Source organism: Malurus melanocephalus, unplaced genomic scaffold (assembly GCF_030028575.1).
Source record: "Malurus melanocephalus ecotype Western Australia unplaced genomic scaffold, MMel_1.1 scaffold_18, whole genome shotgun sequence".
NCBI classification, from domain to species: domain Eukaryota; kingdom Metazoa; phylum Chordata; class Aves; order Passeriformes; family Maluridae; genus Malurus; species Malurus melanocephalus.
In genome coordinates this window covers 790084-805557 of record NW_026623250.1, presented here as the reverse complement: position 1 = coordinate 805557, position 15474 = coordinate 790084, and the positions used below count along the sequence as shown (strand labels likewise).

At 37.8% G+C, this 15474-nt stretch overlaps 1 protein-coding gene across 1 annotated transcript in view; it reads left to right on the top strand.

The window, feature by feature from the left end:
* CWC27 (CWC27 spliceosome associated cyclophilin) overlaps positions 1-15079 on the top strand; it is a 99918-nt gene extending 84839 nt beyond the window's left edge. The window contains exon 14 of the mRNA XM_057389633.1: positions 14255-15079. Coding sequence (XP_057245616.1) covers positions 14255-14417 — 163 coding nt within the window. The 3' untranslated portion in view covers positions 14418-15079. The remainder of the gene's footprint in view (positions 1-14254) is intronic.
* The last annotated feature ends 395 nt before the right edge of the window (positions 15080-15474 follow it).

Here is a 15474-nt window from a genome sequence, read left to right as displayed (position 1 = left end):
GTCAGATGCATTACTTGATCMTTCTCTTTCTTAAAGGTTGCATAGAGTGCTGCAGAGGTAGGTAGAGGTTATTCGGCAGAACTCAGTTACCCACTCTTGGCRTAAAATCTTATCCAAGAAGATTTTTTCACAAAATGTAGGTGAGGTCAATTGCAGTGGCAGTGAGGTGTCATCTGCTTAGAGACTACTGTTATGAAAACCAAATATGTCATAACAGAAGACCCAGCTGAAATAGTTCATCTATTTGATGCTTGTCATTTGGATTACTGGAGCCTAAATTTGAAAGAAAACTCTGCACAGCCTACACTTAGACAGAGCACTGCTGGCTGCTCATCTTGTTTAGGACTTAGACTGCTATATGCATGTAGTTGCATGTGTGTGATATCCATTCAGGTAGTACTGACACTTCAGGGTTCTGATGATAGTATCAAATAGTAGTCAAACTGTAGTCAAACTCAAATTTCAGTGCAGAAATTGTTACAGCAATTGCAGATAATGAAACCAATGATGCAGATCCTATGAACATGAAAAAATATTTTCATAGAGAGAATCCAGCATGGGATAAAAAAATTCTGATGCAATCAACATTCAAAAACTGATTGTTTCAGTTAATTTGTGCAAAGTATTCTTCTTCAAGTAGGACAAGAGTGATGCTTAGGACTCTGAAACGCCTTTCTGTGAAGTAATTCTGAGAGTTCCAAGTGCTTCTTTCAAAACGTAAATCTGAGACTAGGTACAGCGCTCAGCTAATTCTTTGTCCATGTTGATTGGAAGGATTACTTTATTTGTCACTGTATTTTTCATGCCTGGTTTCCAATCCTTTCTAAGTCCTTTCCTGTTGAATGTTGCCTAACTTAGCTCTGTCCTGTACCCATTCTGTTGGATCACTCTTACTGGAATTTAGGCACTGCACTTTCTTTTATTGTATCCCATTTTTCATATTCTTCTTTTTGCCAAAATCACATTAATTCAAAATATTCCAATAAACATTCATATTGTACATATGTTCTGTAATTATATTCTTCTCCAGTACAGTCATGAGAAGTGAACTAACCAACCCTTACCACATTAAACTTTTCACTTTTACATTAAACTAYGGCTGTCTACTCCTAAAAACAGGGTTCTCCAGTTGAATTTTTAGCAACCTTGCATACTTGTGAAATGTAAGGCATATATCTACACTTTGTCGTACGGAATGCTGGTCTTTGTGGAAGGAAGAGATTCTCTGCTCTAAAAATCCATATACCATGTCCTTAACCAAAATTCTGGGCTCTATTACACTCTTCTCTCTGATTTTTTTAAAACAAATGGGGGCTTCCTGAATCTTCAGGGTTTACTGACATACTGAAGTATGTCTAGTGCTACGACAGCTTTTGAGTTGGTGGAATTTTCTGTAGTAAAGAAGTACCGCATTCCTTTTTGAAAACTCACCTGGTTGCCAAGTCAATTTAGCATACACCTGTGTAGGATCTCCATTATTTATGCCATCTCACAAACAAAATGCACTAAAAGGTTCAGGAATCAAGGCCAGTACCGTTCTCAAATTTAGAATTTAATTGTCATTGTCAAGTAACTGAATACTCAAAACTGTCAAATATCATACATTGCAGATAAAACCAGTTATGTTTACAGTACCTTACAAGACATGGAAGACACATAAGAAGTCATGATGGAGGGATTTTTTTGATTGATTGAAAAGACATTCCCATTCAGTCCTTGGGACTGATGCTCCTCAGTATCTTTATCAGTGACAGACACAGTGAGACTGAGTGCACCCTCAGTTCRGATGCCATCCAGGGGAACCTGGAACTTGAAAAGCGGGTTCATGTGAACCTCATAAAGTTCAACAAGGCCAAGGGCAAAGTTCTGCACCTGGGCCAGCTGGAGTACAGACTGGAGAAGAATTCACTGAGAGCAGCCCTGCTCAGAAGCCCTGGGGGAGCTGCTGGGTGAGAGGCTGGACATGACCCAGCCATGAGCACTCCCAGCCCAGAGAGCCAAACGTGTCCTGGGCTGCATCCAGAGCAGCGTGGGCAGCAGGGCCAGGGAGGGGATTGTGCCCCTCTGCTCTGCTCTGYTCAGACCCCACCTGCAGGGCTGCATCCTGCTCTGGGGTCCCTGCACAGGAAGGACATGGACTTTTTTGAACTGGTCCAGAGAAGAAACACAGGAGTGATCAGGAATACCACTCCTGTGAGAAAAGTGAGAAAGATGGGGTTGTTCAGGCTAGGTAAGAGAAGGCTCTGGAGAGATCTGATTGTGGTAATTATTTCAGTAATTAAAGGATGATTWAAAAAAAGGGCAGATAGGGACAGAATGAGGAATGATGATTTTAAAATTATAATAGGAGAGATTTAGTTTAAATGCCAGGTAGAAATTCTTTACTCAGAGGGTAGAGGCACTAGAACAGGTTGCCCAGAGTGGTGGCAGAGGACCCATAGCACTGGGGTTGGACTGGATGGCCTTGAAAGCTCTCTTGCAATCCAGACTATTCCATGATTCTATAATATGGGCACTGCATTGAGGCAATGCTCTGTGCCTGCTTGAAAACTATTTCCATAGCGGTAATCTGAGTTCTGATAAGTAGGGTTTTACATTCATACTTCTTCAGTTTAGCCTTCATGGAAGGTGCCAAATTCATCCTGCTGGACCTTCAGTATTCAGTGTAGAAACTGAAATACTAACATGTGAAAGTTGTTCCTTGCCAGATGAACATGATTATGTGAGGTGCATTAAAATTGTTGCCACCAGTGAATCAGCCAAAATCTGTATCATCCTCAGCTGAAGGATTGGGTCTTTTATTAATCCCATCAGTTCAGAAGTCAGGGCTGCAAGCAGACCCCAGCTGATTTTAGAGTTTGTGTCACAGTGAAACCCAGTAATTTTTCCTTCATTCTGCACTGGACTAGAAGTTTACAATTTCTTCTTCGGGAGTCATCAYTGGCCTTTATCTGCTCTCAGTAATGCACTCGGCAGCCTTTTAGAATTTGACTGAGACTGCCAGCATGCTGCATAGTTCATTTAATTAACAGCATGTGAGGCCAGTGCTTCATAACTGARCCACTGCAGTGTTTCCTGGGTGGAATGTTAGGTGTTACACGTGAAACACAAAGCTTCTTAATCTTCAAAAGAGATCAACTTTTTCCTTCTCTGTGGAGTGCTGTCACAGCTGTAACTAAGCGACAAATGTAAATAAGTCACTTAAGTATTTTTGGAAGTATGTCTAGACTGAAATTTAGTCTTTCTTTTTATTTGAAATAACATAAATCCATTCAGCTTTCAGATACTGTGGGACAAGTAAGAATGAGTAAAATTGGAATTTGGAATGAAGTGGTAGTTTTTCACATGTTTTTTCAGCCTAAAATTCTTCTGGTTACTTACCTTTGTTGAGTCTAAACTATTCTAAATGTTGGTTAATTTGAGGTATAAGAAAAACAGGCATTTTTTTAAATTGAAGTGAACAAGTCAATGCCTGAAAATACCTTTCAATTTACACAAAAGGTTATTGTGAAAATCCTGTGACAATGAAGGTCTTCTGTCTTAAACAAAAAGGTATTTCAAGTCTTGCTTGATGGATTGTTTCATGTCCATGTTATGTAAGTAATAGTGTTGTCAAAACTGTTGTCCTCTTAAGTTATTTGTAAGGAACCTCATATAAGATAATGGTTTAAAACCAATTTAAGTGAATTAAAATCAATTCAAGTGTATAAATCACTGCTTACTTTAATGCACTCTTTAAAATCTTGTACGTCTTGGAAGGCTTGTAAACACATCTTCTTCTTGGTCACAAAATAATTCRATTTGCACAGTGATACTTTACATAGATCAGATCACCTGATTATAGCATATGTTGAAGGGAATGGATGTGTTTTTATTAATTTGTTGGTTCTGTGGACAAAAAACTCATGGAAGTTCGGTGCTAACCATTTTAAGTGCAGCCTGGTTTATACATGTCAGATACTGTAACCTGTTCCCAATTCTGAATTTCGGAAAACTGTCACAGAGGTCATGTAAATATTGTGGCAACAGTGGGTGCTAATGCTGAGCTTCTTTTCCCAGTACATTAGTTGCAAATTGAGTGTGCAATTTTTTACGCCATTTGTAGAGGTAGTTTAATTTTACTTCAGAACAAACCAAAAAAAAATTCTGTGTATTCAATGAAGATACTCTCTATCCAGCATCAATAGTTACGCCCTCTATCAGAAGAAATTAAGAAATGCTTTTGCTGGAAGGAAGTAGGAAAACTACTTTCAGAATATTTATGATTGGTATAATGAGAAGTATGGCACAGTTAGGAGTAGAAACTCACAATATTTCACTTAGTTTGTATTCTCACGGTAATAGGCTTTGTAACAGAGAGAGACTTGGGTCTAAAAACAGTATCAAGGCATCACTTTTCAATGTCTTTTGTAGAGTATAGGCTAGAATTGATTTGGGCTTGGGTCTTTTTTAATTGAAATAGCAATTTCAGAATCAGGCAAATGTTCATGTTAGCCAGACTGTTTTCATATTACAATATTTAATTTCTGTTAGAGAATAAATCACAATGCATGCTGCTARTATTTACTGTGTATACATTTGATAATGTATTACATTTTATTTCCAGGTTTCCTATTTACTGCAGCATATACTATTGAACTTTGCAGGGTGAAGTTCTTCTGGATAGACACCTAAAAATATTGGTTTAATTTCTTTTATAATCCTTGCTTTATATACATTTTTAAAAGGCTTTTTTTTTCTTTACTACAATATTTCAGTTTTAGGATTATGAAAAATGGCTTCCTCTAGATTAGCACCAGTCTTTGCAGCTTCAGTCACAAAGCTTAACTGTGACAAACACAGTAAACCCCTGAAAACTAAGCTGCAGTCTTTTTCACATGCTGGTGCTAGCTTGGGGAATGACAGAAAAAGTGCTGCTGTAATTTATGCCAGTGAGGCACAAAGATGGATTAAAGCCATGTTTGCTCTCCTCCTCCCATCCAGACTTGAGCCAGCGTTCCTTCACTAGTCTGGAAAAACTGGCTCTATATTAGGTCTCTCCTGCTAAGGCCATTGATTTACTCAACTACATTTTTTAAAAGTTGACAAAATACTTACTTGATTGTTACAAAGGATAAATGAATGCCAGAGGTCTGTATTAGAAACACATTGGAAAGAGAGGTTTCTTTTCTATTTGGCAAAAAAAAATAAGCGTTTGTTTGGGTTTTAGTACTGCCACTACCTTTAAAGGAAGAAAGAAAAAAAATGCTTCTGCTGTAAATCTTTCTTTTTTTCTTCTCCAGTTTTGTCTCCACCTTCACTCCTGTACTGCTAGAATATGGTCAGACCTTGCTTGATCTGTGAATGCCGACCTCTGCCCCACTGCTGCAGTCAGTAACTCATATTAACAAGTRGTTCTTCTGCTTATTTTGTATCTAGCTGTTCAGCTAGAAACCCTGAGCATTTGGAGTGGAGTTTTTTGCTTGTTTATTTTTTGTTGTTAATTCCTCTATATCTGAGCTTATTTAGACTAAGCATCTGAGTTTTGACTACTGCTTGACTTAAATTCAGAGATGGTCTGTGCTTTAGTCAAGGGATATCTAGTGTTAGATTTATTGTCTGGAAATTTTACTTTTTTTTTATTGCCAGCAAATCTAGTGAAGAATGAAGAAATAATCTTCTAAACCTTCATTAGCCTGGCTTAAGCTTCCTGCATATTTACACACCTTTTCAAGCACCCCAACTTCATCTCATTGAATGACATATTTAAAACTAAGGATTTTTGCATATTCAGGATGAGGGAGGGAAGGGCAAAAGAGAAGGGAGGGGAGTGTCCAGAGAAAGCTAAATATTATGAAAATCTAAGTACTTTTGTGCTAAAAATATTGTCCTCTCCTTCTCCTTTTYACTCCATCTCTTTGCTGTGGTGATAAAATAATGCCTGACTGCTTGTGTTAGCTTTGGGGAGGTGATTTTCTGACTGACTTCAGAGTATCAGATGTTGTACAAGCTATTGCCAGGGACAGCATTCTGAACTGGATGGATTGGTCTATTCCAGTGTGGTGGTTCCCATGTCCTTGTAGTAAATGCTCTGTAGAGTTTTGCTACATGGTTATACTGTCTGGAACAACATCTGGAATTTGCATTTTAGTCTTCTATACCAATCTACTCTGCCTGTAGCAGTTGTCTATTTAAAGCACTCATCTTTTTGCATCAAACTACTTAACATTTTTGTGAAGAGGTCAAGGATGTAGTGTGATTATGTATAAATTGTTATAGAACAGAAGCAATATCAAAATATTCCCCTTCTCTTAGAAGGTTACTTACAATTAAATGTTCTTTCAAGAGAAAAAGATTCTTAGTACTATCTTGAACAACTCAAGGATACACTACTATATTAGTCTTCACCAAGATTAGATTACTTCATTGTTAGCTTTGCAATAACTGGTATCTTTGGGGTTCTTTTTAAAATGGAGATCCCATGGTTAGTGAAACTATTAGTTTCTTCTGTAATTTTTGCAGTGATTATTTTGTGGTAAAACTAAGCATATAACATTCAAATAAACTATTTAAAGAAGTATTATTTTAGAAGTATYTGTAAAATAATGTTCTCGTCATTTTATGCTGTAAGCCAACACAAAGAGAAAATATTAACAATTAATTATTTGGTTTGTGGAGGACCCAAAACTTGCTGGTTATTCTGAAGAGGTCAAGCCAATTTTTTAATCCTTCGGTAACTGTGATATACAAGTTCAAAGTGCTGGTCAAAGTCAACAGAAGTGTACAGGCTGACTTTGTATAGTATTTTTAAAACATGTTTTATTTGCTAAGCACTGGGGACATTTTTTCTCTGTGCAAGAGCAGCAGTAATACCTCCATTGTTGTTGTGGTTCAACCACAGTCATCAACCAAGCCTCACTCAGCTGCTCACTCACTGCCCCACCAGCAGGATTGGGGAGAGAATCAGAAGGGTAAAAGGTGAAAAACTTGTGGATTGAGATACAGACATTTTAGTAAAGAAAGCAAAAGCCCTACACACAAGCAGAGTGAAACAAGGAATGAGTTCTCTGCTTCCCGTGGGCAGGCAGTGTTCAGCCATCTCCAGGACAGCAGGGCCCCATCACATGTGACAAACACATGTGGGAAGACAAACATCATTACTCTAAATATCCCCCCCTTCCTCCTTCTTTCCTCCCCTTTATACAGTGACCATGATGTCACTGGGACTGAAATACCTCTTTGGTCAATTGGGGTCACCTGTCCTGGCTGTGACTCCTCCCAGCCTCCCAGGCACTCCCAGTCACCTCCCCAATGTGGCCATACCAACAGCAGAAAAGGCCTTGGCTCCATGCAGGCCCTGCTCAGCAATAACAAAAGCATCATAACATTATCAGCTCTGTGTTCTGCACAAAATCCAAAACATGGCCCCACAGCAGCTGCTGTGAAGCAAGTTAACTACCACAGCCAAAACCAGCGCAGACTGCTGAAAGCTGAAATATTGTGAGCTAATAGTACCAGTCATCTGAAAACCAGAAAATACCTCTTTTGGGTCTTGAAAGTAACCTCAGGAGAGTGCGTATGGGTGGGGGTATTTATAGCAATAGTAAAATTGAAAATGTCCATGTAAAATCTCTACACTGTATTATAATTACTAACATGGATTGACACAACATTATTTTGATGTAGTAAGTATTGGATGTGAATACCTAACCTTTGAAGTGGACTGCAGTATGCCACATAGCTGTATCTATAACCATTTTCTCACTACTCTTCTAAGCATTTTTTTAACATTTAAAACTTCAATGGAATAACTAATTATTTGAATTTGCCTAGATCTGAATAGCAAACATTATTTATCTTTTTAAATATGAAATTAATAAACAGGAAAAATGTAGGGTTTTATGAAAGCAGAAAAAAAAGGGACAAGATATTCAATCATTAGAAAGGGAGATGAGGCAAGAGAAATAAGGAATGTGGAATGGTGAAAATATATACTGAACAAAAGAAATAGAGAAATCTCCTAGTGGTAGCAATCTCAGCAGAAACCTGTGACCAGAAATTATTAGTAGAAGCTATTGTGTGAGTCAGTTTCTTCTCCCAGTTACCAAATGATAGGACAAGAGCCTGCAGCCTCAAGTTATGCCAGAGGAGGTTTATATTGAATATTGGGGAAAATTTTCTTCACCAGAAAGGTTGTCAGGCATAAGAACAGGCTGCCCAGGGAAGTGGCTGAGTCACAATCCCTGGAGGTATTTAGAAGACATGTAGATGTGATTCTTAAGCACATGGTTTAGTGGGCTTGGCAGTGCTGGATTAATGGTCAAACTAATTGATCCCAAAGGTCTGTTCCAATCTCAGAGTTTCTGTGTTTCCATGATTATAAACTTAGCTAAAGCGAAATCATACCTGGTTTGCTTAGTGGATGTGTGTGATACAGCATAAGGTTTCAGTACCGAGCGGTACAGAGGGGTACAGGCTTTCATAGGTAATTTAGCACAGCTCCAGTACTGAGTTGATGAGACAAAAAATACTCAAGGAAATTATTTCCTCAAACATCTTTTTAGAGACAAAAGTGGCTGTGTGAAACAGTGAGAATTAGTGAGATGTATCCATCTGTGAGACTTGGGTCTATCATGGTACTTAGGATATCAGCCCTCGTAAGAATCAAAACCTACTTCAAGTACTTGGTAAAAATTATTTTAATATCTGTAAGGGAGAGAAACTTGGATTACAAGACTCCTTTTGATGAAAAGAGGGATAATGGTTTATTTTACACAAGAAGAAAAGCAAAGCTGGATGGTGAGGCACGGCAGACAGAAGCTAGGAAATTTGCGTACAAGAGTTATATTACACAGAGCACTTAGTGATAGTTACGGATTTCATTGGAGACATAAACATACTTCCTCTCTCCTGCTGTATTGTGTTTACAAAACTATTTGTAAAACTCTTGGACACGCTTGTGCAAGGAATAATGACAGCAGCCTGATCCAAGAGGCTTGTTTTGCTTGTATCATGTCAATTAAAAAAAGGCTGGAAACAAGATTAGATGTTATTAATGTATTTCCTCCTTCAAAATTCCATTTGTTTTATGACTTTGGCATTCTTTTTGTCTTATTTGTACTCTTGTTCTCTTGCTTTGGTTGAAAATTTATGCTTGTTTTCAACTGTCATTTGACAATGTTCTTTATTTTCTACATTTTGATCAGTCCCTTTCTCTCTCTGTTTTTGTTTCTCATTCCAATGCTTTTTTTAGTCCTTACCTTCCTCAGGTTTGTTTTTTTTTTGTGGTCACTTAACTGTCTCAGTGTTTCCTCAGTGTTTCTGCAATGTCTCTCCTCTTCCTGTGCCACCCACTACTGTGCTGGGCAAAAAGAGTGCCAGTGAGTACAGTTTTCCAGAACAGACAATTTTTTTTCCTTGGGAGAGAGATCTCCTTTACTTTGATCTGTGGATTCTCATCTGTTTTCTTACTTACTCTTCTATCCACTAAGTATCTTGAGGATGATGGAAGGAAAGAGTTAGATTGTTTCCTACATTAATGATTAATGCTTACACATTAACATTTACTGTAGTTGAAGGAAAATGTTAGTGTCAAGTAGAATAAAATTTAATATAATTTAAAGAAAGCATTATTTTTGTTTTAAATTGTGAAACTGAAAAAAGTAGGAAGCATGTTACATGGAAGCAATGTTCAACTCAGAAACAAACAATAGTACTAGTAGTTACGGGCCATAGATCCCGTTTCTTTAGACAGCCTACATAATACAAGAGGCAGCACTGAATTTTTTGACACAAATGCTTATTYCTTCTGTGTTTATTATAAGCAACCTGATGGAAAGAAGCAACAACTATCATAAAACATTGTCATAATGGTCAAAATTATGATACTCTAAATTTTACAGCATCATCAGTTGCTTTATTTATTTAGTATGCATTTAGTGCAAAAACAAGGGTTATGGCACCAATTACAAAGTTTTATGCAGGCAACTCCAAAGTGCAAGCACTTGCCTAAAAATGCTTAAGCATTTACTGCTGTTCTGCCAGAAGCTACTACCCTTACAACAGAGTTGGCAGGATGTAACTTTCACTCGCACCAGTTGATGATCTCCCATTTAAAATGCTGATGGAGATGAGTGTAAGGTAATGTCCCAGGCTTCCCTGCAGGCACCAGGAGGTTTGGTCTATAGGGCCACCTGTGCAAGGGAGGTTGAAGGGGGCAGCAGGGAGCTGGTAACAGCCAGCAGCTRTATCAGTTTGAAAAAACAAGTGTAGTCTTAAGCAATTCAGCTTTGCACTTTTGTTTCAGTTACTATAAAAGTCACCGATGCATGAGTGCACCTGGAGGTTTCAGCTTCATCAGCAGAGCAAAAGCATAGTGCTTCCTTACTCTTGCCAACATTCAAAATTTTTCAGTTCACTGATTGCCACTTCAGTTTCTTCCAAAGAGGGTTCTGTAAAGCCAAAGCTGTTGGACTACCAGGCTTCTCTTTATGCCATACTTACCATGACTACTACCTGTCAGCAGCTGGCATACAGTTCAGATCCAGTGCATGGCTCACACATTTCAGAGTCAGAGGGATTACAGTATATCATATCTTTTTTTACAAGTACTGTCTCACTAGGGTAGTTCAAAAGAGCCTGAAATGTTTGCTGACCTGAGCATATCAGTAGGCCATAAGAGTATCCACGTACCATTGAAATCCTGTGCTGTCTCTGAAACTGTCTTAAATTAATTTGGTTCTTTAAATCTAATGTTTCAAGACATTCCATTTACAGAATACAGAGAAGAGCCAGCTACTGAGTGTGCTTTAGTAACACTCAAAGAAAGAAATGCAGTGCAGCAGAGCCCCATTACATGGGATAGGACCATGGTTAACCTGTAGGATGCTGTCATCTGGTCAGSGTAAAAAATCAACCCTCTCCAGCAATAAATCCATGTAAATATTGCTCATTCTGATTTGCAGCCCTCTCTTAATAGAAGGTGTTAAGAAAAAAATTTTGTGATTACTTCTTCTGCTATAGAGGAACAGCAGCTTATACACCTTTAGATACTAACCTAGATACTGATAACTGAACCTAGGTACTTCAAACCCACAGACATCAGTTTTGGAAAGCTATTTTGTTTTACAAGGTTTTGGAAAAAAAAAAAAAAAAACTAAGCTGCAAAACTTAGGGTTTGTTTTCCTTTGAGTTTTGCATAATAGAACTGATTACCTGTCATCCTTTAAATTTTGAAGAAAACTGTACTTAAAAATTGAATGCCCCACTCTTATAAAATGAGCTGTCAAAAGTCAGTGATAAGCACAATTTAATGGGTTCCTGAAGACCAGAGATAAAGAGATGAATTTACTGCTTTCAGCACAGTGACTGCATAAACATGACTGAGCAGCCAGCTCCTTACCAAACCCAGAAGCATGCAGAAGGGAAGAGAGCTATAAATTGAACAAGGAAGAGTCTTATGAAACTTGTATTTGTGGAACTATGCCTTAACTCTGCACTTGGAAAATTACGGAAATGCAAGATTCTGTTGGAGGACCTTGAGTAAGATAAGTTTAAATTAAAATGCTTAGTATAGAAATAATTATCGAATGCTTCCAGTGTTCCTTTAAAAAAACCACAATTTTAATTGCTTTTGAAAAACAGTATTTACTGTGATTTAACATTTATATAGAGGCAGAACAGGTCTACCTGTGAAGATGTGTGACYTGCTAAAATAAGCTTAAGTTCACAGGAAAATATTTTTTAAAATCTCCACTGCAGTCTGTGTTTATTTTGCTTTACCTCAGAGATGCTGCCTCTAAAATTGATTCTGGGAATATCAAAAAGTTTCTTAAAACTGGCTTATTTTTAATCACAGCTGGGAATGTCTTAGTGGAAAGTTATGAATAAGAGTCAGAGACTATGACTTCTTTCAGCTCTTGRGGAGAAGTAAATATTGCTTAGCCTGATTCTACTGCATCTAATTTGCAAACTGCTTGAGACACTATATGGCCTGACCCAAGAATTAGAGATATATTTAATTTTAATTCCTATTAGTTGTATCCTGCAGGTTATGTGCTGTGCTGTAATATTCTTGGAAAACCTGAGTTGATGAAARGACTGAGTGTGACTACACTTCTACTTACACTCCTATAACACACTTTAAAACCATGCACCAAGGAATTACTCCATCTCTGTGGCCTGTACTTTAATTCAGACTAGGACAGAGTGATTTGATATGTGTACTCATCTTTAATAAGTTGAGAAGAACATGACAAATGCAGAAAGCATGTTAGCTAAAATAAATTACTTCAGTCCCTCCACTGTGAGACAATGTTTTTATAATTAAACTGCAAATATGCAACCATGAGTCACTCTGATGGTACATTATGTTATTCTGAATTGTTGAGATGACTAAAAAATAAGTTTGGGTGTTAGTAGTGTGGTCAGGGTTATAAACTACTAAGTTTTTTAAACTGGAAACAACTGTTAAGTATTTGTGAAAAGCACAGGTCAAGAATCAATTGTGATGAAAATTCTCAATTACTGTTTTTAGGAAATTTCTAAAACAGTAGATCCTATATGACCTACAGCTTTGCATTTTGTCTGGTTTCTTTAATAGTATTATAGAGTCATCTACATGAGCCAGTTCTCCTTCCCTTTCTTTATATATGAAGATTTGCACTAAAGCTCTTTGAAAACTGTTTAATTCATGACATGTTGCAAGAGACCAATAAAGTAGTAGTTCATTGGCCACAAAACTTCCCTTTAGAAACTTGCTCATTTTTCCTGGATTTTCTGTCCCAAAGACTCTTGACAAAGACATGCTATCTTGATTATCTAAGATTATCAATCTAAGATTGATATGCTTATATTCAGATCAGTGTATTTCTTATGTTGTCCCATCAAAGTTGGAGACATTTTTGAAATTGATTACCCAAAACCCAAAGATTAAGTGTGGTTTTTGCCTAGACATATATGAAAAAATAATTTACCAGCTCTCTGGGCAACCTGTTCCAGTGTTTCACCACCCATGTTGTAAAAAAAGTCTTTCTTATATCCCATCTGAACCTGCACTCTTTTGGTTTGAAACCTTCACCCTTTGTCCTGTAACAACATGCCCTGCTAAAGAGTCTGTCACCATCTGTCTGGTAAAGTCCTTCTGTGTACTGAAATTCTGCAATAAGATCTCCTGAGAGCCTTCTCTTCTCCAGGCTGAAAAACCCTCTCTCGCAGCCTGTCCTCACAGGCGAGGTGCTGCAGCCCTCTGACCATCCTTGCAACCTCCTCTGGACCCACTCCAGCAGTTCCATGTCCTTCCTGTGCAGGGACCCCAGAGCAGGATGCAGCCCTGCAGGTGGGGTCTSAGCAGAGCAGAGCAGAGGGGCACAATCCCCTCCCTGGCCCTGCTGCCCACGCTGCTCTGGATGCAGCCCAGGACACGTTTGGCTCTCTGGGCTGGGAGTGCTCATGGCTGGGGCATGTCCAGCTTTTCACCCACCAGCACCTAGAAGTTCCTTTGGCAGAGCTGCTTCAATCCCTTCTCCTTCCAGCCTGTGTTGATATCAGCCAATTGCCCTGACCCAGGTGCAAGATCTTGTACTTGGCCTTGCTGAACCTCCTAAGGTTCACATGGGCCAGTTCTCATCATGTAGCAGTGATGTTTTCAGATTACTGGGAATTTGCTGAAATTAGCAAATATCTGACACGGGGAGAACTTCTAGTCAACAGTAGGAAAACCATTGAATTGAACAAGGCATTTGTTTAGTCTGATATTCAGAAAATTAAAAAGCATAATCTGAACCAGGTTAATGTAGAGCAGCAGTACATGAAGCTTTCCCCTTTTGATCTTCTGTATACCTACTTCAAGYATTTTCCATGTAAACTCTTGTGCACTTTTGTAAAACCCTCCACCCTAGTGAGCAGTAGTCTAAAGTGACTAATAGGAAAACTGCAGAAAATTCCCTATTCCTGGGAAAAGTTTGCCACACATTTTGGAAGATACTCTAAATAGAGAACAAAAACAAGAAAACAAGATTTTAGTATGGGAAATAAAATCCAAAGAAAACTCCATCTGTATTTAGCTGTATTTTTAGAAAGGGTCTTTACAAAATAGTTACATTATGATATTAGGGTCTTCTAAGAAATAAAGGGAAAAAACCACCAATTAAAGAAACCCAGGTCAGTTCTTTTTTGTTATATTCAAAAATAARTCTGAAATTTTGCCATGCGTATCATAATTACAAATTGTAGCTTCCATTCTTCCACTAAGCAGGAGATTTTGATTTTTTTGTAGGATGTCACATGTGCTTCAGTTTGAAGACAGAAGCAGAAAGGTGAAAGATGCAAGCATGCAGGATGAAGACACTTTTGAGATCTATGATCCACGGAATCCTGTAACTAAGAGGAGAAGAGAAGAAAGCAAGAAGATAATGAGAGAAAAAAAGGAAAGGAGATAAAAGGAGTGTAAAGCTAGCCAGATCTGCCTTGGAAAGTGACTCCAATAAAGCACTGACTCTTTTGCAAGCTGATCCTAAAAATACCACTGGACAAGTGTGAAAAGGAATCTCTGAAGAAGCTGTCTTGCAGTTTTGAAGCAGAGTTATCATTTATTTCTTAAGTTGTGCAGTCAAGTGCTCTCACTGCATTCATTATTCAACCTCTCTAAAGGTTTTTAGAATTACATATTTAATAAAACAGCTGACTTGACTTTTGTCTATGTTTTAATTACAATAGTCAAAATAATTGTTTAATCAAAATATGGTAATCAAAAAGTTTTCAGCATAATGAGTGAGAATTTCTCTAAGCAAGAGTGAAGTTAGACAATGGAAGCCCCATCTGCAGGCTTTTAAGATTTTATGAAAGTACAATTTTAATTATTTTTATTATTTTTTTAAAAGCATGTAAACTTTGCCTGTCTGAACCACTCTGACACAGAATTAAAATGATGAAGTACTTTTCAGAATAGTCACAGCTTTCTTGAAACAACTAAGTTTAATTTGAAATCTAGTTATTGCCTCCCTCTTTTGAAATACACATTCCGGCACAGATCATGGGATGATACATTTTAAGTGGCTTATTTCACTGTCCATACCACATGAATAATAAAAGTGAATCCGAATATGCTGTAATGGTTGCTTAAACCACTTGTTGCAATACCAGAAACATCCCTTTGGTAGAATTTTCACTGTAAAGTTTCTGGAAATGAAGACTGGGTTAATTAGTCCAGTACAGGAAACAAAAGAAAATGTGATCAGTCACACTGAAAACAGCCCTGCTTTTAGCAATTATTCAATCATCTAAAAATGGACAGCTCAAGTTTCCAGTTTATAGGTTTTCCACATAGGTTTTTTACAACGTTGCGTGCTAATATTTTTACATTAAAAAAAAATCAACAGAAATTTTCATTGCTCCTTCTTTGCAGCAGTTCTCATGCCACAGGACCATGAATTACCCAAATGGGCAATAGCTAAAGAGGAGTGAACAAGGTCATTCAATAAAGTGCCACCAGAGCAG